At 39.8% G+C, this 24,093-nt stretch overlaps 1 protein-coding gene across 2 annotated transcripts in view; it reads left to right on the forward strand.

Moving 5' to 3' along the window:
- Window positions 1–18,834, forward strand: part of abcc8 (ATP-binding cassette, sub-family C (CFTR/MRP), member 8) — a 53,224-nt gene extending 34,390 nt beyond the window's left edge. Inside the window, exons 19-39 of one of the 2 annotated variants that reach the window (XM_023415414.2) lie at window positions 338–376; window positions 793–891; window positions 2,797–2,881; window positions 3,166–3,246; window positions 3,824–3,961; window positions 4,186–4,311; window positions 4,512–4,608; window positions 5,944–6,191; window positions 9,038–9,204; window positions 9,963–10,190; window positions 10,929–11,021; window positions 11,851–11,953; window positions 12,386–12,499; window positions 13,415–13,535; window positions 13,914–14,044; window positions 14,180–14,258; window positions 14,443–14,551; window positions 15,312–15,415; window positions 17,130–17,263; window positions 18,040–18,102; window positions 18,551–18,834. In XM_023415414.2, the coding sequence (XP_023271182.1) occupies window positions 338–376; window positions 793–891; window positions 2,797–2,881; window positions 3,166–3,246; window positions 3,824–3,961; window positions 4,186–4,311; window positions 4,512–4,608; window positions 5,944–6,191; window positions 9,038–9,204; window positions 9,963–10,190; window positions 10,929–11,021; window positions 11,851–11,953; window positions 12,386–12,499; window positions 13,415–13,535; window positions 13,914–14,044; window positions 14,180–14,258; window positions 14,443–14,551; window positions 15,312–15,415; window positions 17,130–17,263; window positions 18,040–18,102; window positions 18,551–18,688 (2,497 nt within the window). In that variant the 3' untranslated portion in view covers window positions 18,689–18,834. Of the gene's footprint in view, window positions 1–337; window positions 377–792; window positions 892–2,796; window positions 2,882–3,165; window positions 3,247–3,823; window positions 3,962–4,185; window positions 4,312–4,511; window positions 4,609–5,943; window positions 6,192–9,037; window positions 9,205–9,962; window positions 10,191–10,928; window positions 11,022–11,850; window positions 11,954–12,385; window positions 12,500–13,414; window positions 13,536–13,913; window positions 14,045–14,179; window positions 14,259–14,442; window positions 14,574–15,311; window positions 15,416–17,129; window positions 17,264–18,039; window positions 18,103–18,550 lie in introns of those variants that run through there. The other variant, XR_002761248.2, reaches the window with a different exon arrangement.
- The last annotated feature ends 5,259 nt before the right edge of the window (window positions 18,835–24,093 follow it).

Here is a 24,093-nt window from a genome sequence, read left to right on the forward strand (position 1 = left end):
GGGGGGGGGTGGTGATGGAGTGTGGGTGTTATTTTTAGGAGGGATAAGATCACAGCTAATGATAGATGTGTTCATGTAGGGCAGTGTTTGGCCTGGTGTGTTTGGGCAGCTCAGAAGTGACAGGATTGCCATAGGGAGGGAAGAGTATATGGGTTAGAGTGTGTGTGCGTGTGTGCGTGTTTGTGTGTGTGTGTGTGTGTGTGTGTGTGTGTGTTTGTTTGGTTTTTTTGTCAATCATTACTGGTGTAAGGTAGAGTTAGTGATTAATAACCTGTTTATCTGTGAGGGAACAGTTTTGCTCATCTAATGTTGTTTGTGTTTGATATTTTCTCGGCAGTCCCACAGACAGAGATGCAGCAGGTGACGGCGACATCAGGTGAGCTCAGACGACAGCATGTTAGATACCAGGCTGTCTCCGTGGAGATGCATCACCATTATCAGCAGAGCAGAACAGCAGTTTTTTAATGGTTATCTAGAGGTCAACTGAAGATCATAGAGAACAACATATTCCCTCTGCTCGCATACTTGCCCCCGACCCTCAGCAGCATATTGACTTCACAAATACACCACAATCTTTAATAATCCCTGGACCAGGTCTTTACGGACTGGAGTCATTTTTATGCATCACCAGCTTCTGAGACTGAGGACTCCCTTTGGTCCAGAGGTTAAACCATTTTTCTTAATCTTAACCCTTGTGTGAAACTAAAGACTCATTAAGGAATCAAATGGTAACAGAGAGAGATTATCCCTTAGTGCGTCACCTCTGACTCTGTGTTTTAAAACCCCTGGTAGGAAGAGGAGTGCTGTGGCCTATGCTTCCCAGAAGCCCTGGCTGTTGAACGCCACCTTGGTGGAGAATATCACCTTTGAGATGCCCATGATAAAACCAAGGTAAGAGCTCATACCTACACTGAGTGGTTTAAAGAATAATGGTATGTTGGTTGCATCTGTTTATAGGAGCTTCTTGGTGGTTAGGTTGATAAGACTGTGCTGGACACTGCAGGCAGAAACACATGTGACTTAGCCAGAAACTGACAGTAGAGACAAACATCTGTCGCAAACCAGGGACGGTTGGCGCTGTGAATCCCGAGGCCACTAGGGATCTTCAACCAGAAATACTAGTTTGAAAATGTGCAAAGTAGTGATGAAGCAAAGGGCAGGAAGGGAAGCACACAGACATTTCAGCTCCATTTTTCCCTCAAAGCTGCAGTAAGAGCTGCCTATAGACACATGATCTTGGATGCTCTTTGGTGTAAGGATTGCATACTGAAGGTAAAACTGGTTCAAAGGAGGCCTACAGGGTCCATTCACCTCATTAGTGATAATAAGTGAAAACTAAATATCAGAAACACCTCTTAGCATACATTTCCACAGCACTGCAAACTAGTCTCCAAAATGCCAATACAGTTGAATCAACAGCTCTCTAAAACAGCTCCAACAAATAACTGAACGTAATAATCTCCATTTTCCTAAAATGACGCACAGAGCTGTTGAATATAAACAGTAATCATGGTGTTGTCAGGCCAAGTTGTTAAGAAAAAAATAGAGCCAATAACCTTCCTGTTCCCTGAGGCCACTGTGGGAAATTGGATCAGCTGACGCCTGATTAAATCAACAGTTTGACTCCAGTAAAGAAAAAATAAAAAGCCAGTTGGCGACTTCCCAAGTTTTGACACTGACACCTCGAGCAAGGATTTGTCATGGCTGAAGGTTTACTCTTTTCTCCCTAACAACACATGTTGCATTCGCCTGCATAGACACAATCAAAACACACACACATTCACAACTTTCATCCTCGCAACAAATGGTCTTCCTGAAAGTTCTGTCGCTTGCATTTGTGATATCAGCCGGACTCTCTCTGGCTCTAATGGATTGTTTTTATAAAGTACGTCTAATGGACTGCTGTGCTTTGTTGCTGTGGAGATGCTCTATAAAATAGATATGATTGCCCTCCCTGTGCCTCTGTACTTCCCTTTACTCGTCTCTTTACTCCTGCTGCCTGCTTATCTGGTTAAATCCAGATGGGCTACCTTACTTTCAAGCTACAGCGACAGGGCTTTATTAAAAATGCAATGTGACCTGCCATGTTGATTGCAGTGTCACTCATTAGCTTTTGAGTGCATCATGTCCACAGTTGGTCTTGTTATCACAATATTTTCATGTCAATTGGTCCTTTTCCAGTGCAGGCTTTTGGCTCAAGGTGCCTCTTGCTGTGAGGGATTCTGTCTTTGTCGCCATGTGTTTGGGAGATTTGTTCAGGCGCTGCGCTGCAAGAGATTGGACTGGTTCCTATTTGAAACAAAGCTCTCATGTGAAACTGATCTTTTCTTCTTTTTTTTTAGATTCGCACTATGAAAATCCACGGCACGGCACATCCCATTAATTAATATTCTCACAGAAACTCACCAAGATCTGTACAAAGCCTAGAAATCAAAATTATATGGACTATTTAAAACAGGGCAAGTTGATGTTTTCTGGGCCACACCCCCGTATTTTTGGGTTTCACAAGGCACTAGCAATTGCAGAGCTGTCCAACTGAGTGTGGCATACATTTGCACTGTCCCCTGTGTCTGAGGCCTCTGAATCTGCCTCTCATCTCTCTATTCTGTGTCCATCTGTTCTTGAAGCGAGTCAGATCCACCTCTCAGGGCAAAATGGTTTGTGTTATGTGTATATTAATCATCCAAATTAATTTACTATCTATTAAACATGAGTAGGGTTATACTTTCCTTCTGGCTCATATTAGCAGCTGCTCTCTGTCCTCATCGGGATTCTGTCTCTGTTTGTTCCCACCAGATACAAAGCTGTGATCGAGGCCTGCTCTCTCCAGCCTGACATCGACATCCTTCCACAGGGGGACCAGACAGAGATCGGAGAGCGGGTCGGTTCTTTTTAATTCCTCTGTGGTCTTTTTATTTTCTAGACCTAACCACAGGTTCTACTGTAGTTCAGTGTATTACAAGCGAGGATTTGATATTTGTGTGTAGGGAGTTGGACTGACCTTGTTCAACCAGAGCACTGTCATGTTGGATGTCTTCATGCACCAGTAATGCCGGAAACAAACCGCAATCCCCTTTGTTGCCCTGGGGTCGGGTTGTCGTTCATTCCTCTTCGTAGTGAAGTATAGTAATCCTTTCTTCACACGCTCTCCTGTCTCTGGTGCAGGGCATCATCCTGTCTGGTGGGCAGAAACAACGGATCAGTGTGGCCAGAGCCTTGTACCAGCAGACCAATGTGGTCTTTCTGGTGAGTTGGATTGCACCTGTAATCAACCTTGTCAGCAGACAGAATATCAGCATTCACAGTGAGACAGTGTTTCTGAAGCTTCATCTGAAGACTCAGATCTGATTCTATTTCTGACGTGACATAAATAACAACACTTTCTTAATCCCAGCTGCAGGGCTGAGAAGCCAAACCACAGTTTTCCTCAGATTGAAAATGTCAGCTCCTGATGGATTTTACTGCCTCTCAGTTAAGAATCATCACTCAGTAAAACGTGTTTGTACATAGGGCTGCAACTAACGATTACTTTCTTTACAGATTAATCTGCATATTATTATGGCAAGTAAGCAGCCCAATAAAGCAGATTAGCAGAATGATTAGCAGAGTGTTAAATTCTTATTGAATAATAACAGTTTTTTTCAAAGGGTTAGGCTTTAACTTTACCTGTTGCTTACGTAGTCTCGAATATTTAATATTGTAGAGAAATATGATTTTAAAACAACATTTTCAGGGCCTTTAAAGTTACTCGTAGGTTTTTTTTTGCTTTTTGCTTTCTTGTCTCCTCCCCTTTTTTTCTAAGTCTGTTTTATGTGTTTTTTAGGATGATCCATTCTCTGCCTTGGACATCCACCTGAGTGACCATCTGATGCAGGACGGCATCCTGAAGCTCCTGAGGGAGGAGAAGAGGACGGTGGTGTTGGTTACACACAAACTACAATATCTACCACACGCAGACTGGGTAAGACCTGTGTGTGTGTGTGTGTGTGTGTGTGTGTGTGTGTGTGTGTGTATTATAATTTGTGATGCTGTCCTATTATTTATGATGTAAACACTTTATTGTCTCATTTGGGATGCCGATGGAAAGATTGATGAGTGATCATTAAAGATTAATTTCCAGTCTCAGCTAACGCTATAGATTGCATTTCTTCCCTCCGGTTTTGTGTGTGTGTGTTTTTTAATCAGATTATTGCCATGAAAGATGGCACTATCCAGACTGAAGGGACTCTGAAGGACATCCAGAACGCTGAGCCTGAACTCTTCGAGCAGTGGAAAACCCTGATGCACAGACAGGACCAGGAGTTTGAGAAGGTCATTGATGACTGCAAAATGCTAATGAATCCTGAATGACTTTGAATAATCTTTGCTTTTGTTAATTTGAGAGTATTTAGATTCAAGAAAGGCGCACACCATCTAGCGCTGCCTGAAATGAAAGTTTGGTCACCTGTGTTTTTGCTCAATGTCACAACAGTTTGTTGAGAATCAAATGCTTTTCTTTATTTCTCCTCCAGGAGACGGTGGCAGCCAGTATGACAGACCTGGAGAGGAAAAACCTGCGGAGGGCCATGTACTCCAGAGAGGCCGTGAGGACTGAGGAGGACGAGGAAGGTGAGAGGTCAGAGGTCACAACCACTGCTATGACAACAGTGAACAGCTGCCTGATTTCACAGTGAGACGATTGCAGTCAGTACTTCACAGGTTTCAGCCTGACTATAATGTGTACGTCTGTATCTGTACATATACTGTTGATGATACAAACAGGCTGTCGTGTCACTGTTCCTGCTGTGTCTATTTGCTGAGGAGCCGCACCTGCTACATTAAAGCTTGAGCTCATCAGCTTATTTTAATGTTCACACCTTCTGCAATGTTTGCAGTGATTTGAATGACTCCCTGTATTTCACTCCTGCCCCCTGTGCTTTGTTTATTCTATCCTGTTTATTCAGTGCAAACATTGCCTGGGTGGTAAATACTCCTGTCCATAATGTTCTCTCTGGTTCCGGTGTCTCGTGTCTTGGCTTCTCTTTTGACTCCCTCAGCAGCCAGATATGACATGACCTTCTCTCCAGCAGCCTCCTGCTGTGGCTAAACCCTGAATCTGTGTGTTTGTGTGTGTCTGATGTTGAATGTGCGACTGTAGTGGAGGATGCTAAGGTGCAGTGGCTGTACTCTTTATTTGTGTTCTGTGTTGTCTCCCGTGTGCTGATGGCACCCCGGGTTGGACTTGTGGGATGGCTCCAGCCTTCATACTCGATCGAGCAGGTGTGGTCAGAAAGCATGGTTTGAAAAAACAAAAACAAAAACAAATAAGCGCCTGTGGTGTAAGCAAATCGCAGCCGTGTGAGCTTCTCCCACCATCTTAGAGCCACTTCATCCATTTAGTCTTTTATTTCTCTCGCTTTTTCCCCCGAGCATTTGTCTCTCCTGCTCCTGAAAACCCACCTAATGCCAGCATGATTGTAGATTGTGCTAGCAGTAGTCTGTTAAGCCCTGCCAGTCATTTTCCTTTTCCCTCCTCTGCTCTGCTGCTTCGTCCGAGCCTCACAGACACCCACATGCAGCCTCATGCTCCCAAGCTTGATGCATGATGTGATGTGATATATTTACATCTGAGGTGGGGAGGAGGCGGAAGGTCATTGACATTAGCGCCTCACCTCTAGTCAATGTGTCATGGCTGCTCCATTGCCCCTGAAAAACACGCCATTCATGGGAATGAGCATCTGCTTGGTGTTGTAGAACATGGCGCCTGCAGCCTGGGTTCTCCTTTCCTGTGACTCTCTTTCTTTCTTTTTTATTTTCTCTCTCTTGTGTATGGAAAGGAAAGGGAAAGAGGGAAGCAATAGAAAAGGAAGATAATGAAATGCTAACACAAAGTAGGAGGAGGAACATCAGAAATGTCAAAAACTACACTTTAACATTTTTAATTCATCTCTGTCTTGACCCCAGAGGAATCTGTGGAGAGCGACGACGACGACAGCCTGTCGCAGGTGATGCGTCAGCGAGCCACCATCCCCTGGCGCTCCTGTGGCACCTACCTGTCCTCCGCCGGGCTCCTGCTGCTCACTCTGCTCCTCCTGTCACAGCTACTCAAACACTCCCTCATGGTCGCCATCGACTACTGGCTGGCACACTGGACGTCGCACGTCATCACGGCCAAGATAGAGGCCATGGCTCACAATTGCACTGCTGCTCAGGTGAGACACTGAACGTCTGAGTTTTTTACTGAGATGATTTGTTGTCATGTGGCCAAAAACCTCTTTGCTTCTGTACTTTTTGTGTTTTTTTTTTTATTGTGGCAGTTTTCAGAGTCATAATGTTTTTTTATGCTTGATAGTCATGGCCTTGAAAGGGCATGAATCAGTCATTTAACGTCAAATTTTTCAAGTCAAAAATTTGCCAAAGATTCTTGAGTTGTGGTTTCTCAGTTGTGAGGATTTGGTGCCTCACACCAGTGACTCCCCTCATGGAGGTCACAACCCCTCCAGTGTGTCATAGGATAAATCTGTGGGGTTTATGCTTATACTTTAAATTCTTAACTCGAACCTTTGCTTTTATGTAAAATATCATTTAGTTTTATGTCTTTGAACCTCAAAAATGTGTTCAGATCAGAAGATTTCAGATATGTTAGTCGTGACTGATAGATTTGTGGCACCTGTTTTGATAAACCGAAATGAGGCAAAACATTTGTCTCACGTGAGTCAAGTGAAAAACCTTTAGGTTTTTGAGCAAATATTCATCAGTCACAGCATTTATTAAAAACATGCTGATGTATGGAAAACAGTAGAAAACAGTGACTCATATCTCGGTGTTTTTGTAAAACAGGCCAAAGCGAAATTACATAACAGTTTTCTCACTTATTCTCTTGTGTATCTCAACTGAGTGGAGCTGACCTAAAACACAAACACAGTCGCAGCCAGCTCCATATGGAGCGTTCACTAACACAGCCCTGAAGCAACTGCAGCTCTGCCTCATCTGCATATTAGAGCAGCAGAAATACATCGACATCTGTCTGCATTTTATGAAAGGATGTTTAAGTAACAGTATGCTTGAGGACAGTTTGTTGTTAGTGAGGGTTTTAATGGAAGAGCTGCTTGGAAAATGTAAAGTTGGAGAAGTTAAAATTCATGGTATGACCTGAAGTGAACCCTTATCCTGATTTAGACAGTGCATAAGTGAAAGACAGTTTGTCACCTACATTCTCTTTAACCTTTATTCACTTTTAAGCTCAGCCTCTCCAACCCCAATATAGTAACTAACTGGCATTCACCCACAAACAAGCACACACACACACACACACACACACACACACACACACACACACACGCTCAAAAAACAGTATAATAATAGAGCTGCTTCATTGGTCTTGGAGCATTATAACCTATCAGCAGCTGTTGTGGCCTCAATGTGTGAATGTTGCAGCTTAACTTTCACCAGTATTTATACTGTTTTTTGAGCGTGTGTGTGTGTGTGTGTGTGTGTGTGTGTGTGTGTGTGTGTGTATGTGTGTGTGTGTGTGTGTGTGTGTGCGAGTGTCTTTGCTTGTGCTTGTGTGAGTATGTGTGTGTCCGTCCTGTGCACCAAAATGTCAGGTCACATTTCGCACACTCATGTGGAGGCTAAAGACAGAGTCAGCTGGGGATGAGGGCAGCCTCCTCCTTGTCCTCCTCCTGTCGAACACAAACCCTGCGCTGGTTTCTTTTTCAGCTCTCTTCAAACACTCTCACTGACTGTAGAGTCAAGAGCAGAGAGATTGTTGCTTGGATGCAGAGGACATCTTGTCTGGCTCAGCTTTAGTGTGTCTTTGCCAGGTTTATCTAATCTATGCTGTGCTGTGGACTAATCCACTTGGAAGTCCTGCTCTGCTATCAAACACAAATTCTGGCACATTACCACCACTTTATGTAACTGCATATTCACTTCCACATATCCACTGTAAACACACTTACATTTGACAAATGATCTGCAGAGTTTCTGTCCATCTAGACAACGGAAACAAAGGAACAAGAGGATTACACAAGTGGAAATTCTTGATATTTCTAGTGGGTATTAGTCTGTGTTGAGCAACTGGAGTGTCTTTTTTTATTTGCTGCCAATGAGATTCTATCTTACTTATTATAAATATACAATATGTAATTGTAATGACCAGAAACAGTACATTTGATGTATATTTCCATTAATAATTGAAGCATTTTAGCTTTTAATAGAGCAACAATTGTGTGTTTCTCAAAAAAAACAAAATACACAATTTTAGCCTGGCATTACTGCAAGCAAACCACTATTACTGTAACTTAAATTAAATTGTCATTTTAAATATAGTCTGACTGTGTTCCTCATGTCATTTTTCATTTAAGACTTGTTAAAATGCTTCTTCAAAGAACTTTAACTTTTCGATATCATAGTTGTGGCTAAAAATATTAATTGATGATATTTTGAATTCTATTGAAGTTTAAGGATAGAAGGTGTCATACACTGTAACAAATATGGTGGTGGTTTAATATCACAAATATGAAATGTAATCTGTAATATTAGAAACGTGAGTCACTGATTCAAACATTCACAGCAATAATAGGTAATAATTGTTTTGTCTACACTTGCTGTACAGTACACTGTGAGCCTCTTGTTCTTGTTGTTCTTGCTCTGAAAATAATAAAAATATGTTAAAAAAAAAAGCAAAAAGCTTGGGACAGAATCAATCAGAGCAGTAAATGAAATAGGAGGTCAGCTGAGGAGAAGGTGAAGCTGAGGGCAGGAAAGAACTGAGTCTTCAGCTGCTTTTTTTGTTCAAATGTTACTAGAACGGCTTTGAAAGCTTCACTGGCTTTTGTCACATTAGGCAGCTAATTTTTAACCTGCCTCCGAGTTTAATTATGCTTGTAATTACAGTACAAGCAAACTGAGTGGCAGGAACGCCCCCGCTCTCTCAAACACACACAGACACACACAGACACAGACACACACACACACACACACACACACACACACACTGTTGCAGTAATGTCTTTAATAACCCTGTCTCTCTCTTTCTCTCTCCCTGTGTTAGAACTGTGGCTTCAGTCACTCGTGGTATCTGTCGGTGTTCAGTGTCCTGTGCTGCCTGGGCATCGTCCTGTGTCTGGCCACCTCTGTAGCGGTGGAGTGGACCGGCCTCAAAGTGGCCAAGGAGCTCCACCACAACCTGCTCAACAAGATCATACTGGCCCCCATGAGGTACAATGCTGTGTGTGTGTGTGTTTGTGCTGCAGCTCTGCCTCATGATGGATGAAAGGGACAGAGAGAGAGAGATGTATGCGTTGTGTGTGTTGACATTTGTGCATGTGCTAAAACGGGTCATTTAAAAGAGGAAACACAGTTAAAAGCACCTTGTTTTTCACCCCATTACCCAGCGCACCATCTGCTATCCTTACACAAAACCCAGGAGATCTCGCTCACATAAAAGATGCTCACATGCACATGACACACACTGCATTTACTGTACATCCTCTCACATACACTGCTGAATAAACACGTATGTTCCAGATGAAAGACTTTAACCTGAACCAACCGTCTGCACAGCAAGTCTGAGCAATTAAAGACTTTAGGGATTTAACGTATCCTTTCGAGAATATAATCTGGTGAAATAAAGTTGTCTTCAAATATAATTAGAATTTTATTTTATTATTAAATTAAACTGGATGTGTAAGGTTAAATGTATATTGTAGCAGCAAGTAAAACGGTCTAAAAACAAAAGAAATAATAAAGATTATTGAAGAAGATTCAATATCAATTCTCACCAAAACACACATTACACATTACCTCTCTAACTCTGAGGTACCATAATATTCAACTCACATTTGCTTTAATTGAAAGAGACCGAGGTCTTGGATTAAAGGACAAAACAGATGCATGACAAACAGACAGAACAGAACTCAGAACATCCTGAGTTCACTATCAGCAGAATCAGTTCATCACCTTTTTCACTCCCCCAGGCTGTTTGAGACGACTCCGCTCGGCAGCATCCTCAACAGGTTCTCCACCGACACAAACACAATCGACCAGCACATCCCGACCACCCTGGAATGCCTCTCCCGCTCCACCCTGCTGTGTGTGTCCGCCCTGGGAGTCATCTCCTACGTGACCCCAGTATTCCTCATCGCCCTCCTGCCACTGGCCGTCGCCTGCTACTTCATCCAGAAATACTTCCGCGTGGCCTCCAGGTGAGTGTGAACGGGCGAAGCGACAGATATCACAGACGTGTTGTTGAAGGTTTGTTCTCATCATCAGATGTTGTCATCGGCAGTGACGACACCAAAGCCATATGCTTGGTGTGGAGGTTTGAACGACCGGAGAAGTTTCCACATTACACACATACTACAGAGGATGGCTTGTCCACTGATTTATGACTCAACATATTTAAATTTGACGTTTTCTGCCACAAAATATAATAACATTTCAATAAATTAAGAGGTATCATGAATTTATCCTTTACATTGAACAAAAAAATAACAGAACATTTAAAAAAATAAAATGTGAAAAAGACAAATTGATCTGAGTCCTGCTAACTATAATCATCTGATTTTACTGTTACACTGCCCCATTGTTTACCCATTTACATTAGCAGCTATTTTGTAATGGAGCTTTTCAGATTTAGTTTCTCTGAAAAACATTATAGGATGCATTTCATTTCATTTTGGGCACAGACATACTGTGTGTGTTTTTCAAACAAATTAAGTTATCGGGGTGACAGCTCGTGGATCAGTGGCTCAGTGTAACTTTATACATCCTTAAAACAGATTTCAAAACATGGATATAGGAGTTATCACATCTGTCTTATGTGTGACACAAACTAAATATCATTCTGATGTTGTTATCGCCTCAGCCTTATGACCGATACTATTTGACCTTTGCTTCTGTTTATATTTCCCTCTCTGCTGGGTCTTGTTGCTTCTGGTCAGGGACCTGCAGCAGTTGGAGGACAGCACCCAGCTCCCTTTACTGTCCCACTTCTCAGAGACAGTGGAAGGTCTCACCACTATCAGGGCCCTCAGGTAATCTCTAACATACTGTGTCTCCTGCTGAAGCCATTTTACACCTGCCACAAGAGTCCAGTGCTTCAAAGGGTTTTCTTCACTCAGCTACTGTTGAAATGCTTACCTTTGATTAAAGGGGCGCTACAATAATTTTACAGTACAAAGAAAACTTGTGATGTACTATTCTCTCTGTAAAAACACCTTTATAATGTCATCTTTTCCTCTGGAGGAGGAGGAGGAGATTTTTGGGCTTCAAGCCTGTGATGATAAGTTTTGAGCGCATCTAAAGTTTAAAGTTTGAAAGATGTGTGGAGTTCAGGTCTAATGAAAAACCAGGTTGCTTCAAAAAAGTGTAGGAAGCTCTTTTGCAAAGGTTAACTAAGTTCTAACTAAATTCTGAATATGTTTGACCCTTCTTTTTAAAATCTGTGTCCCACGTGCCCCTCAATTTTATGGAAATGTCATTCTGAATTCCTGGAGTGCTTTTTAAACATCTAGTGCCATTTGGATTCATTTTTGTGACGCATCTTATTTTGAAATTATAATTTCCATGAACCCAAAAGTGTAAATTCAAACGAAATTTCCATCTGCACTTTGCTTTTCACTTTGCTTTGGTTTGATTTTTTTTAGCATTAAAATGTCTCATCTTCCAAAGTCACCCACTGACCTTCTATCCAAACAGCTACTGTTAGACTTTACAAACATTTAAATTCATTTTGAGTCAGTGGAATAAAAATGAAGCCAACCATTTAAATTTTAAAAAGGAAAATGGAAAAGTTGCAGGCAGGTGAACAGTGACTGTGTGTGTAACACAGTCTGTAATACAATGAAATCTTTCTGTTGGCAGGTATGAGCCCAGGTTCAGACAGAGGTTACTACAGTTCACTGATGCCAACAATATCGCATCTCTCTTCCTCACGGCGGCCAATCGGTGGCTGGAGGTCCGCATGGTAATGATCCGTCCTGTCTGTTTAGTTCTGTAAGATTTCTGCTCGGGCCTGTTTACTGTTTGTCACACAGCAGCTGCTTCACATTTACGATGGTGTTGCTGGGTAACTGCTCCCTCTGTCGGGACCCTGAAAAACTGAATTTTCCATCCACTTCTTACTGACTTGAGAGGCAGCCCTCATGTGATGTTTTATGTATCGACTGCACGCTGCTCATGTTTCACAGCAGAACAGATAACCTTGAGATGTTTATGGATTCATGTGCACAGATGAAAACAGACAACACACACGCACGTTCTTCATTATCATGTGTGTTGACATTAAACGGGTGCTCGATAATAGATTTCCTTTTATTTTATTTACTTTTTTTTTTTAATTATTCAGTGATGCATTATCTCCTCACTGTAATGCTGTGACATTGTCTCTCTAATGCAGGAGTACATTGGAGCCTGTGTGGTGCTGGTGGCAGCTGTAGCCTCCATCACCAACTCCCTCTACAACCAGCTGTCCACCGGTCTGGTGGGGCTGGGACTGACGTACGCACTCATGGTGAGACTTTGTTTGTGGAGTGTGTTTTTCATTGCTTAATTGCCTGAACTCTTTAAGGAACATGTTTTATATGAAAATGATGCAAATTCTATATTATTGCTAAACTTTCCCAAAGATTTTCGAATTATTTCCCCAATATAAAAGGAAGTGTTTTGTTCTGCCCTCAGTGTATTTAACTGTTTTTTTAAGTCCTCTACTACATGAATGAATTTATCTGATTATACTGGATGAATGATTCTCAAATCTGGATGAAAATCATATTTTGAAAATACCACTTGCAACGCAAACACTAGTAGTAAGGAAAGACTTACGATGCATAATCAGTGGCTCATTTGTATTTTCTTCAGATTTTTATTGTGTTCTTGCTGCAAAAAAACAACTATGAAATTTACCAAACATCTGAAAATCTATTGAAACCGATCTGCTTATTAAAATTAGTTTAAATTTATATAAACTGTTTCATATTGAAGTTCTTCCTATGGTTCACCTTGATGTTTGTAAATCTTGTTTCTTGATTCCCTGTGTTGTTGCTCTCCAGTGAGACATTTGTCCTCAAATTTGGTGATTTTAAATGTTTTAGATGAACTGAATAATTGATTGTGAGAAAATTCTCAGAGATCTTAAGTTACATAAACTACTTAAAAACCCATCAGACGATCTGAAAAATTCATTGCCGGCTGGAAACAGGGCTGTGTTTCTTCACTCATATAAAATGTCATTATGGAGATACAAGTTTTACACAGGACGCTGAACCTATGTAAATTGTAGATGGACTAAAACAGCCTGTAATGCAACAACAGTGTCCAGCCTGAGAGGACTGACTGTGTGTCTGTATGGTGACATTTACCCAACTCATCTCCACTCCCCCTCCTCCCCCTCCTCGTCCCCCTCCTCCTCCTCCCCTCCATGTATCAGGTGTCCAACTACATGAACTGGATGGTGCGTAACCTGGCAGACATGGAAGTACAGCTTGGCTCAGTCAAGAGGATTAACGGCCTGCTGAAAACTGAACCGGAGAATTATGAGGGTCTGCTCAGTGAGTGCAGCGACACGGTCACAGTTTCTTAAATTAAACTTTCACAAATTCAGCAAAAGAAAACCACATTTGCTTTAGGTTAAAGGTTTTGTGATTTCTCCGTCACTCGGGATGAAGTTTAAAGTTGGTCCACATTTGCTCCACATTCATCATTGTCAACTCAAGCAGGGTATCATAACGCTCAGGAGAAATGTATCTTTATCCTCCTTCAGCTGTGTTCACATTAGTTAATGCCATTATATCCCTTAATAATCTATCTTACATGCAAGTTTCCTTTCAGCCAAAAGGGATTTTGCGAAGAGGCCAGTGGCCTTTCAGCCAGATATCGTTACCGAATTTAAACATAATCAAATCATTATGTTTGTGTGTCTTTCTCAGCCGTGTCTCAGGTCCCTGACGGCTGGCCCCGACAGGGAGAGATCAAGATCCAGAACTTGAGCGTCCGCTACGACGCCACGCTGAAACCCGTGCTGAAAAATGTCAATGCGCACATCAACCCGGGACAGAAGGTAACCACACTGAGGGACAGTGTGTGTGAAAACATGGAACAAACACAAAGAACAGGAAATAGTGTATCAATTGATGAAATCTACTGGCTGATTGGTTACTGGTGATAATGATGATTTAGACTTGTTTGTTTTCAGGTGGGGATCTGTGGCAGGACAGGCAGCGGCAAATCCTCTTTCTCCTTGGCGTTCTTCCGCATGGTGGACATGTTTGAAGGTAAAACATTTGACACAAGGAGACAATGTTTCTAAATGCAACACTCACGAGAAGAATCTGTTTATTGTTGCATTAAACATCTTAAATGTTGAGAATATCCTGTTTATTTTGTTTATTTATTTCGTGATGAAGGTCATGTGCGATGAGTTTGTGCGTTATTAGATTATTCTTCTTTCTTTCACAGGGAGGATCGTGATTGATGACATAGACATCGCAAAGCTGCCTCTGCAGACCCTCAGGTCTCGCTTGTCCATCATCCTCCAAGACCCCATCCTGTTCAGCGGCACCATCCGGTACAAAGGACCTCACTTCACTGTCAGTTTTACCAACAGGAAGGTCGGAACAGGAACAGTTTAGATTTGGTGATAATCTGAAATACTTTCAGTGGAAGGAGGGGAAAACACAGAACATTTCCAGTAACAGGAGCAGCTGGCACAACTGTGACACACTTAAAAGACGCTTAACTGAAGCATGCGTGGAGCAGAGGGTTTGTAGATAAGAGGACATTCCTCTGAAAACTGCTGGAGAGGTTTATTTTTAGACTTCAACAGCAGTGACCATAAAAGCTTTGTCATGTCGGGGAGGAGCAGATGAGAAATTTAAAGAAACTGTGAGATGCTCTCAGTCAAATTATTCATAAAAATACTCACTGTGTGATTATCAGAGACGCTGTTTCACATAGATAGAGATTGCTATGAAATTTGATTCAGTTCTTATAGCCGGTTCATTGTTTAAGTTATTTTTCAAGCAAAAAATGCCAAATGTTAGATGGTTACAGGTTCTCAAATGTGAGAATTAGCTGCTTTTCTTGGTGATTCTACATTATAGTAAACTGAATATCTGGACTGAGGGTTCAATGACGTCAGCTTGGGCTGTTTTTCACTGTTGTGTGATGTGTTATAAACCAAATGATTAATCAATTAACTGAGAAAATAATCATGACATTAATTGATCAAAAGTATAGAAAAGCATAGTAATTTGTTTTTTTTGTGTGTGTGTGTGTGTGTGTGTGTGTGTGTGTGTGTGTGTGTGTGTGTGTGTGTGTGTGTGTAGGTTCAACCTGGACCCAGAGATGAAGGCTACAGATGAGATGCTGTGGGAAGCTCTGGAGATCGCTCAGCTGAAGCCTGTTGTTAAATCACTTCCAGGAGGCCTGGGTGAGGATCTGAGAATCTTTCATAATCTGTGTAATGTGTGTGTGTGTGTGTGTGTGTGTGTGTGTGTGTGTGTGTGTGTGTGTGTGAGAGAGAGAGAGAGAGAGAGAGAGATGTATATATTTTTTATGTATATTATGTATTTACACAAACTGTTATTAATTATTTATGCCAGAGAATAGACGGTACCAGTAAGAACAAATCTATAACATATTCAAATATTAATAATATTAATAATATTTATTTAAAAACAGGGAAATAATACAGTGTGTAAACTAACTGTGTGGCATTGATCTGTGTGAGAAATACAATAATTCCTTCTCGGAGGTGACGTGTTCACTAGCTCATCACACCTGTCAGCTGCTCCAGTGTCCTGATACAAAGATCAGGCTGCTCATCGAATATGTGAGCATGAATTTTTTAACTCCCTGTCGGAGCTGTATTATGTGTGTTGCTGCTCCGTGTCCTGACAGTTGCAGAACGCTGCAGACTCAGGATCAGATCAGATTGTAGCTGGGAGCTTTGCGCCTCTTCAAAAGCCTTAACCTATATACTGTACATGGTGAATGCTCGGTGTGCTGATGCATGGAGCCTCAACTTACTCTGACTCAGTTCTTTATGTCTCTGTCATCCTCTGCTCTACTTCCTGATAAAAGAATCATTCACTGCTGTGATGGAATAATAGTCTGCTGCTGCTCATCTCACCTGAAGTGTTTCTGCTTCAGTCGGTACAAAGAGACAGAAAGCTGTCCTGTGTGACACTGATGAATGTGTGTGTGGGTGTGCGTGTGAGACATTGACACTGAGCTATCACTGCTTTATTTCATGTTCACTGGAGCCATATGGTCAATATGACATTGATCTGTGACCCAGGAGTTAATGGCTAATTACTTTGCTCTTTAATTTAGTTAAAGTAACAGTACAGTGACAACAAGTGTTTAATGTTGCATATAAAGCAGACTGCACTGGAGTGCCAGGAAGGCTCCATGTTACTGCAGTGAGAGTGGGGTTTTATCAGAGATGAAAGTTATGTTAGTTCATCAAATTTAAAGACAAAATATATTTTTAAGATTTTATCTATGCAACAGGAAGAAACAACTAAATTCAATTCAATAATACTTATGTTTTAATGATATTTTGAATTCTTCATCTCACCGTAGCTCCTGCCATCATGTGTACTATCAGCTGTTCAGCACAGATAAAAAGAAAAAAGAAAAAAAAGCATCAGAAAGTCTTTCGTCACCTTTCACTATTTACCATCTGTGCGTTCCTGGTTGCCTGCCGTATATTTATTTATTTGACTTAAGACTTTCCAACAACTTGAGATAAACCCATTTTAAAGATTTGAAAGAATTGACTGAGAAACCATACCCTTGTGATTTCAAGCAGAGCCAGTGTTGATTAACCACACGTGCTCTGACTGATAGATCACTGGGGAGCAGTTTACTTTTTCAAGCATCTCCGTATAATGCTGCCTCATTCATAACATACAATGGAAAATCAATATAATATTGATTTATAAGCTAGGAATGTTAATGGCCAATTAACTTTGCCCTCTCATTTAGCTGAAATAATAGTGTTGTGTCACTGATAAAGCAATCTGCATTTTAAACTCTGTACACCATACAAAAAGTTAAAAAAAAAAACTACTATTGGCTGTGTAGTGTTGTGTATTTATTAAATTAAATGTATTAAAGATGTGTTTTTTTTCCTTTAGATGCCATAGTGACGGAGGGAGGGGAAAACTTCAGTCAGGGTCAGAGGCAGCTGTTCTGTTTGGCCAGAGCCTTCGTCAGGAAGAGCAGCATCCTCATCATGGACGAGGCCACGGCGTCCATTGACATGGCAACGGTCAGTGTGTGTTTAAAAAAAGAGCATGGCTAAGGCGGTGAAAGGGAAGGTGATGATGAAGGAGGCTACTCAGACATACACGGTGAAGAGGGTAGAAGGTCACAACAGGGAAAGAAAAATGTAGGAAATGTCAGCATAGAAACAAGATCAATGAGGGAACACAGACAGATGTAGAATTTAAAGAAGGAAAGACCCAATCCTGAATTTTTATGACCTTCTAAACTCATATACAGTTTACATATATTCATATGTAAAAGTCAAAGTTATTTGGAAAATCTGCATTTCTGTATTTTTTGACTGATCTTAAGCAACAGAAAACAACAACTTCGTCAATCAGTTTGATCGCAGGTTCTGATCAGGTTTAGATCAGTGATTGTTCTTTTGATTTTTTTCTTACATAAGAGGATGATAAAAAAGAAAGCCGGAGTGGAGAAGGAGGTGTGCATGAGAAAGAGAGAGGTTGAAATGGAGGGAAAATACTGAGGGCAATTCGGGCCTGAGGGGACTCAGTGTTGGCAAATGGCTACTTCTTACTTAAGACTTTCTCCGGTACGATCGCTTACAAAGAGAGACATTTCTAGCTCACAATAGCGCAGCAGCTCTGCCCTGAGGAAACAGGGTTGAGCTTTTAATCAGGGACACTGAGATGAGGAACAAGAGTTTTTTTTTTTTTTTTTTCTACCAGCATGAATGAACTGTTTATTTTACACATATTTTGATTGTCAGTCAGTATGAGTTTGAGTCAACCTCCTCTGTCTCTGCTTCTGCCCCCACAGGAGAGCATCCTGCAGAAAGTGGTGATGACTGCTTTTGCTGACCGCACAGTAGTTACTATAGCGGTGAGTATCTCCCCCACACTGTGCCAGTGCTTTAGGTATGACAGTAATGCATGAAACCCAGCCCCCCTCCCTTGAGAGTGCTGACCGTCCTTCTGCAATGACCGCTGGTGCAATTCTTGTAAACTGACGCAAAGCTGTAGATAAATGCAGCATGGACACAGAGCTGTTGTAAAATCATAAGAGAGAAAAGAAGGAAAGAGGAAGTCTGAGCAGATGCCAGACTTCCAGGAGGACATCTGCCTGATCCTTAGGTTATTTCACAGTAAAGTAATTGAAAATATCATCCATAAATGTTAAAATGTCCTAACAGCCACATGTATACTGTACTTGTACAATTTGTGTGATAAAGCTCATTCAGGATGTTTCAGTCTGGATTAATGACAGACACATAGTGGAGCAGCTCTCTCTGATGTAGTAATCCTTCTCTTCTTCCCCTGCCACCGCACAGCACCGCGTCCACACCATCCTGAATGCCGACCTGGTGATTGTGATGAAGCGGGGCATCATCCTGGAGTACGACAGACCCCAGGCCCTGCTGGACACGGAGGACAGCGTCTTTGCCTCCTTCGTGCGAGCAGACAAGTAGCACGAGGAGAGAAGAGAAGGAGCATTAAAGGAAGACATTCGAAGTGCAATTGTCCCATGGAATATATTCCTTTTATTTTTTAATCATGTTGTATTATATTTGTACATAAAAAATGTTAATTCTTTGTTAATAAAACATAAATTATAAATAAATTATATTTGACATTGGTGTTTTTTGAGGTGACGGTGATGGTGATACAAAAGCTTTTTTTGTGTGTGTGTGAGACTTATTGCCCTGTACAAAACAAATGAGTCAGCAGTGCAAGTGTAAAATGACCTGGGGCTGAGCTGGGGAATACATGATGCTGTGCAGCAAGACCAGGCTAAGAGCCAGAAACACAGCATAGTGATCATCTTCCTAATGGTCAGGGGTGTCAGTGTGGGATGAGAGTCTGTGCCTGCTGGAGCCAGGACCTACTTGTGACATTACAAAGTTGTATGGATGCCAGAGGAGCAGACTGGCCTGTAAAATAAAATCTCCATGGATGGTGGGAGGAGCAGAAGGTGCCCAGCAGAGCAGGAAGAACAGATTTAAAAACACAGGACTAGATATTAATCAAAAGACTAAGTCTGGCTCCTGAGGATGAACAGCCCAGTTTCTATTCATGCTTAAAGCTGCTGAAGTTTAAACCAAACTGTACAGTGCAAGGGCGTAGGTTTGCATATGGACAGTAGGGACATGTCCCGATCAATATTTTGGGAGGACAGAATTGCCCCTACCAATATTTAAGTGAACTTGTTTGCGCTATGTTTTGAGTGAAGTCATATTTGATCATTCCAATGTGCCCTCCAAGAGGCTACATCTTCAAGACAACCGATTTAGGCATGTTAACATTTGATTGAAAGGGCGGGGGCTATCTGAAGGCTCACGTCATGGGAGAATATCACAGTGGTACCTAACATCATCAGAAAAACCCTGGCTTCTGTCTTCTGTAGGCTAGTAGTCAGGTTTCTAGCAGGTGTCATAAAATGGTGGGTATATCCAAGTATGAGTCTAATTTCCGTTAAGAAATCCATGAAAATGTCACCATGAATTAATTATTTTGTAGTAAGTAGAGGAAACAACCCCTTATCTGGGGTCACGGTGGCAACAGCCTAAGCAGGAGGTTCCAGACATCCTTCTCTCTAGCGACGCTTTCCAGTTTGTCCAGGAGGATCCGAGGAGTTCCCAGGCCAGGGTTCATCTTCAGGGTCAAAATTAAAGTGTGATTAAATATATGCTATTATGGATTGATTGTAAGTTACTAATTTACATTTAACGTAACCACAGTCCTCCTATTCTGATGTTAATGTGTAAGTTATTGTTACAGAGGATAATTTCTTAAAGTTTTACTCTTCGTTCTATTACTGTGCATAGTTTTAATGAAATGTATGTAAATGCACCCTGACGTGCATTTTTATGCACTACTATTCTAACACGTTTATACCTTTTGACGTTATGTTTTGTTTATTCATAACTATGCTATGACATTTTATGCCCTACTATAGTATGACTTTTTATGCCTTATTATACTATGACGTGTTTATGACTTCCTATACTGACTTTTTATGCCTTGCTAATCTGTAACTTTTATGCCTTATTAAACTATGACCTTTTTAAGACTAACTATACTGTGACTTTCTATGATTTACTACACTATGACGTCGTTATGCGTTACTATATTATGACGTTTTTGTGTCTAACGATACTATGTCTTTTTATGCCTTAATACTGACTTTTTTTATGTCTTACTATACAATGACATTTTTATACCTGACTATATTATGACGTTTTTTTGCCTTAATATACTATGACGTTTTATGCCTTAATGCTATGAGCTTTTTATATCTTGCTCTAACATGACATTTTTAAGTTTTACTATACAATGACGTTTGTATGCCTTACTATGCTATGACATTCCATACCCTTTCCATTTTTATGGATTATAATATATACAATGATCCAATTTTTTAGGTAAAAAGGTGGTACAGTGGTTAGAGTTGTTACCTTAAAGTCAGAAGGTCATCAGTTTGAAACCCAGTCCTGACTATTCTGTGTGGTTTTTTGACATTTTTATGCCTTGCTATACTATGACGTTTTTTGATGTTTTTTCGCCTTACTATACTATGACGTTTTTTTATGTTTTTTTGCCTTACTATACTATGACGTTTTTGGATATTTTTATGTCTTACTATACTATGAACTTTTTTGATGTTTTAAGTCCTACTATACTATGACATTCCATACCTGGCTGGACTATGATGGTTTTAACATTTTTATGCCTCATTATACGGTGATCCATTTGTTTAGGAATTAAGGGGGTACAGTGGTTAGAGTTGTTACCTTGCAGTCAGAAGGTCATGAGTTTGAAGCCCAGTCCTGACCCCTTTCTGTGTGGAGTTTCCATGTTCTCCCTCTGATGTTGTCATGCCTTACTATTCTGTGTGGTTTTTCACCTTTCTATACTATGACGTTTTTTGACATTTTTATGCCTTATTGTACTATGATTTTTTCATGAATTTCTATGATTTCTTGTGCCTTACTATACAATGATATTTTATGCCTTACTATAATTTGAAGTTTTTTGACATTTTTATGCCTTATTATACTATGACGTTTTTTGACATTTTTTCTCCTTACTATACTATGATGTTTTTGACATTTTTTCACCTTACTACACTATGACGTTTTTTGACATTTTTTTGCCTTACTATACTATGATGTTTTTGACATTTTTTCACCTTACTACACTATGACGTTTTTTGACATTTTTTTGCCTTACTATACTATGACGTTTTTTGACATTTTTTTGCCTTACTATACTATGACGTTTTTGGATATTTTTATGCCTAACTATACTATGATGTTTTTTGACATTTTTATGTCTTACTATACTATGACGTTTTTTGATGTTTTTTTGCCTTACTATACTATGACGTTTTTGGATATTTTTATGTCTTACTATACTATGAACTTTTTTGATGTTTTTATGTCTTACTATACTATGACATTCCATACCTGGCTGGACTATGATGGTTTTAACATTTTTATGCCTGATTATACGGTGATCCATTTTTTTAGGAATTAAGGTGGTACACTGGTTAGAGTTGTTACCTTGCAGTCAGAAGGTCATGAGTCTGAAGCCCAGTCCTGACCCCTTTCTGTGTGGAGTTTCTATGTTCTCCCTCTGATGTTGGCATGCCTTACTATTCTGTGCGGTTTTTCACCTTTCTATACATTTTTATGCCTTATTGTACTATGATTTTTTCATGAATTTCTATGATTTCTTGTGCCTTACTGTACAATGATATTTTATGCCTTACTATAATTTGAAGTTTTTTGACATTTTTATGCCTTACTATACTATGACGTTTTTTAACATATTTTCACGTTACTATACTATGAAGTTTTTTGACATTTTTATGCCTTATTATACTATGACGTTTTTTGATATTTTTTCGCCTTATTATACTATGACGTTTTTTGATGTTTTTTCGCATTACTATACTATGACGTTTTTTGACATTTTTATGCCTTACTATACTATGACGTTTTTTGATGTTTTTTCGCCTTACTATACTATGACGTTTTTTGATGTTTTTTTGCCTTACTATACTATGACGTTTTTTGACATTTTTATGCCTTACTGTACAATGATATTTTATGCCTTACTATAATTTGAAGTTTTTTGATCGTTTTATGCCTTACTATACTATGACGTTTTTTGACATTTTTATGTCTTACTATACTATGACGTTTTTTGATGTTTTTTCGCCTAACTATACTATGACGTTTTTTGAGATTTTTATGCCTTACTATACTATTACGTTTTTTGATGTTTTTATGCCTTACTATACTATGACCTTTTTAGACATTTTTTCGCCTTACTATACTATGACGTTTTTTCCTTTGGTGAGGAATTAAGGTGGTACAGTGGTTAGAGTTGTTACCTTGCAGTCAGAAGGACATGAGTTCAAAACCCAGGCCTGACCCTTTTCTGTGTGGACTTTCCATGTTCTCCCTCTGATGTTGTCATGCCTTACTATTCTGTGCGTTTTTTTCGCCTTACTATACTATGACGTTTTTTGATGTTTTTATGCCTTATTATACAATGACGTTTTTTGACGTTTTTTCGCCTTATTATATTATGACGTATTTGGATATTTTTAGGCCTTATTATACTATGAAGTTTTTTCGCCTTACTATACTGTGACGTTTTTGGATATTTTTATGCCTTACTATACTATGACGTTTTTTGACATTTTTATGTCTTACTATACTATGACGTTTTTGATGTTTTTTCGCCTTACTATACTATGACGTTTTTTGAGATTTTTATGCCTTACTATACTATGACGTTTTTTGATGTTTTTTCGCCATACTATACTATGACGTTTTTTGATGTTTTTACGCCTTGCTATACTATGACGTTTTTTGACATTTTTTCGCCTTATTATACTATGACGTTTTTTGATGTTTTTTCGCCTTACTATACTATGACGTTTTTTGAGATTTTTATGCCTTACTATACTATGACGTTTTTTTATGTTTTTTCGCCTTACTATACTATGACGATTTCTGACATTTTTTCGCCTTACTATACTATGACGTTTTTTGATGTTTTTTCGCCTTACTATACTATGACGTTTTTTGACATTTTTCGCCTTATTATACTATGACGTTTTTGGATGTTTTTTCGCCTTAGTATACTATGACGTTTTTTGAGCTTTTTATGCCTTACTATACTATGACGATTTTTGACATTTTTTCGCCTTATTATACTATGACGTTTTTTGATGTTTTTTCACATTACTATACTGTGACGTGTTTGGATATTTCAATGTCTTACTATACCATGATGTTTTTTGACATTTTTATGCCTTACTATACTATGACGTTTTTGGACATTTTTATGCCTTATTATACTATGATTTTTTTATGAATTTCTATGATTTCTTGTGCCTTACTGTACAATGATATTTTATGCCTTACCATAATTTGAAGTTTTTGACATTTTTATCCCTTACTATACTATGACGTTTTTTGACATTTTTTCACCTTAATATACCATGAAGTTTTTTGACATTTTTATGCCTTATTGTACTATGACGTTTTTCGATATTTTTATGCCTTACTATACTGTGACGTTTTTTTATGTTTTTTCGCCTTGCTATACTAGGACGTTTTTAGACATTTTTTCGCCTTACTATACTATGACGTTTTTTGAGATTTTTATGCCTTACTATATTGTGACCTTTTTAGATGTTTTTTCGCCTTGGTATACTATGACGTTTTTTCCTTTGGTGAGGAATTAAGGTGGTACAGTGGTTAGAGTTGTTACCTTGCAGTCAGCAGGTCATGAGTTCAAAACCCAGGCCTGACCCTTTTCTGTGTGGACTTTCCATGTTCTCCCTCTGATGTTGTCA

Source organism: Seriola lalandi, unplaced genomic scaffold (assembly GCF_002814215.2).
Source record: "Seriola lalandi dorsalis isolate HSWRI2012SDOR001 ecotype SW California unplaced genomic scaffold, Sedor1 jcf7180002054553, whole genome shotgun sequence".
NCBI classification, from domain to species: domain Eukaryota; kingdom Metazoa; phylum Chordata; class Actinopteri; order Carangiformes; family Carangidae; genus Seriola; species Seriola lalandi.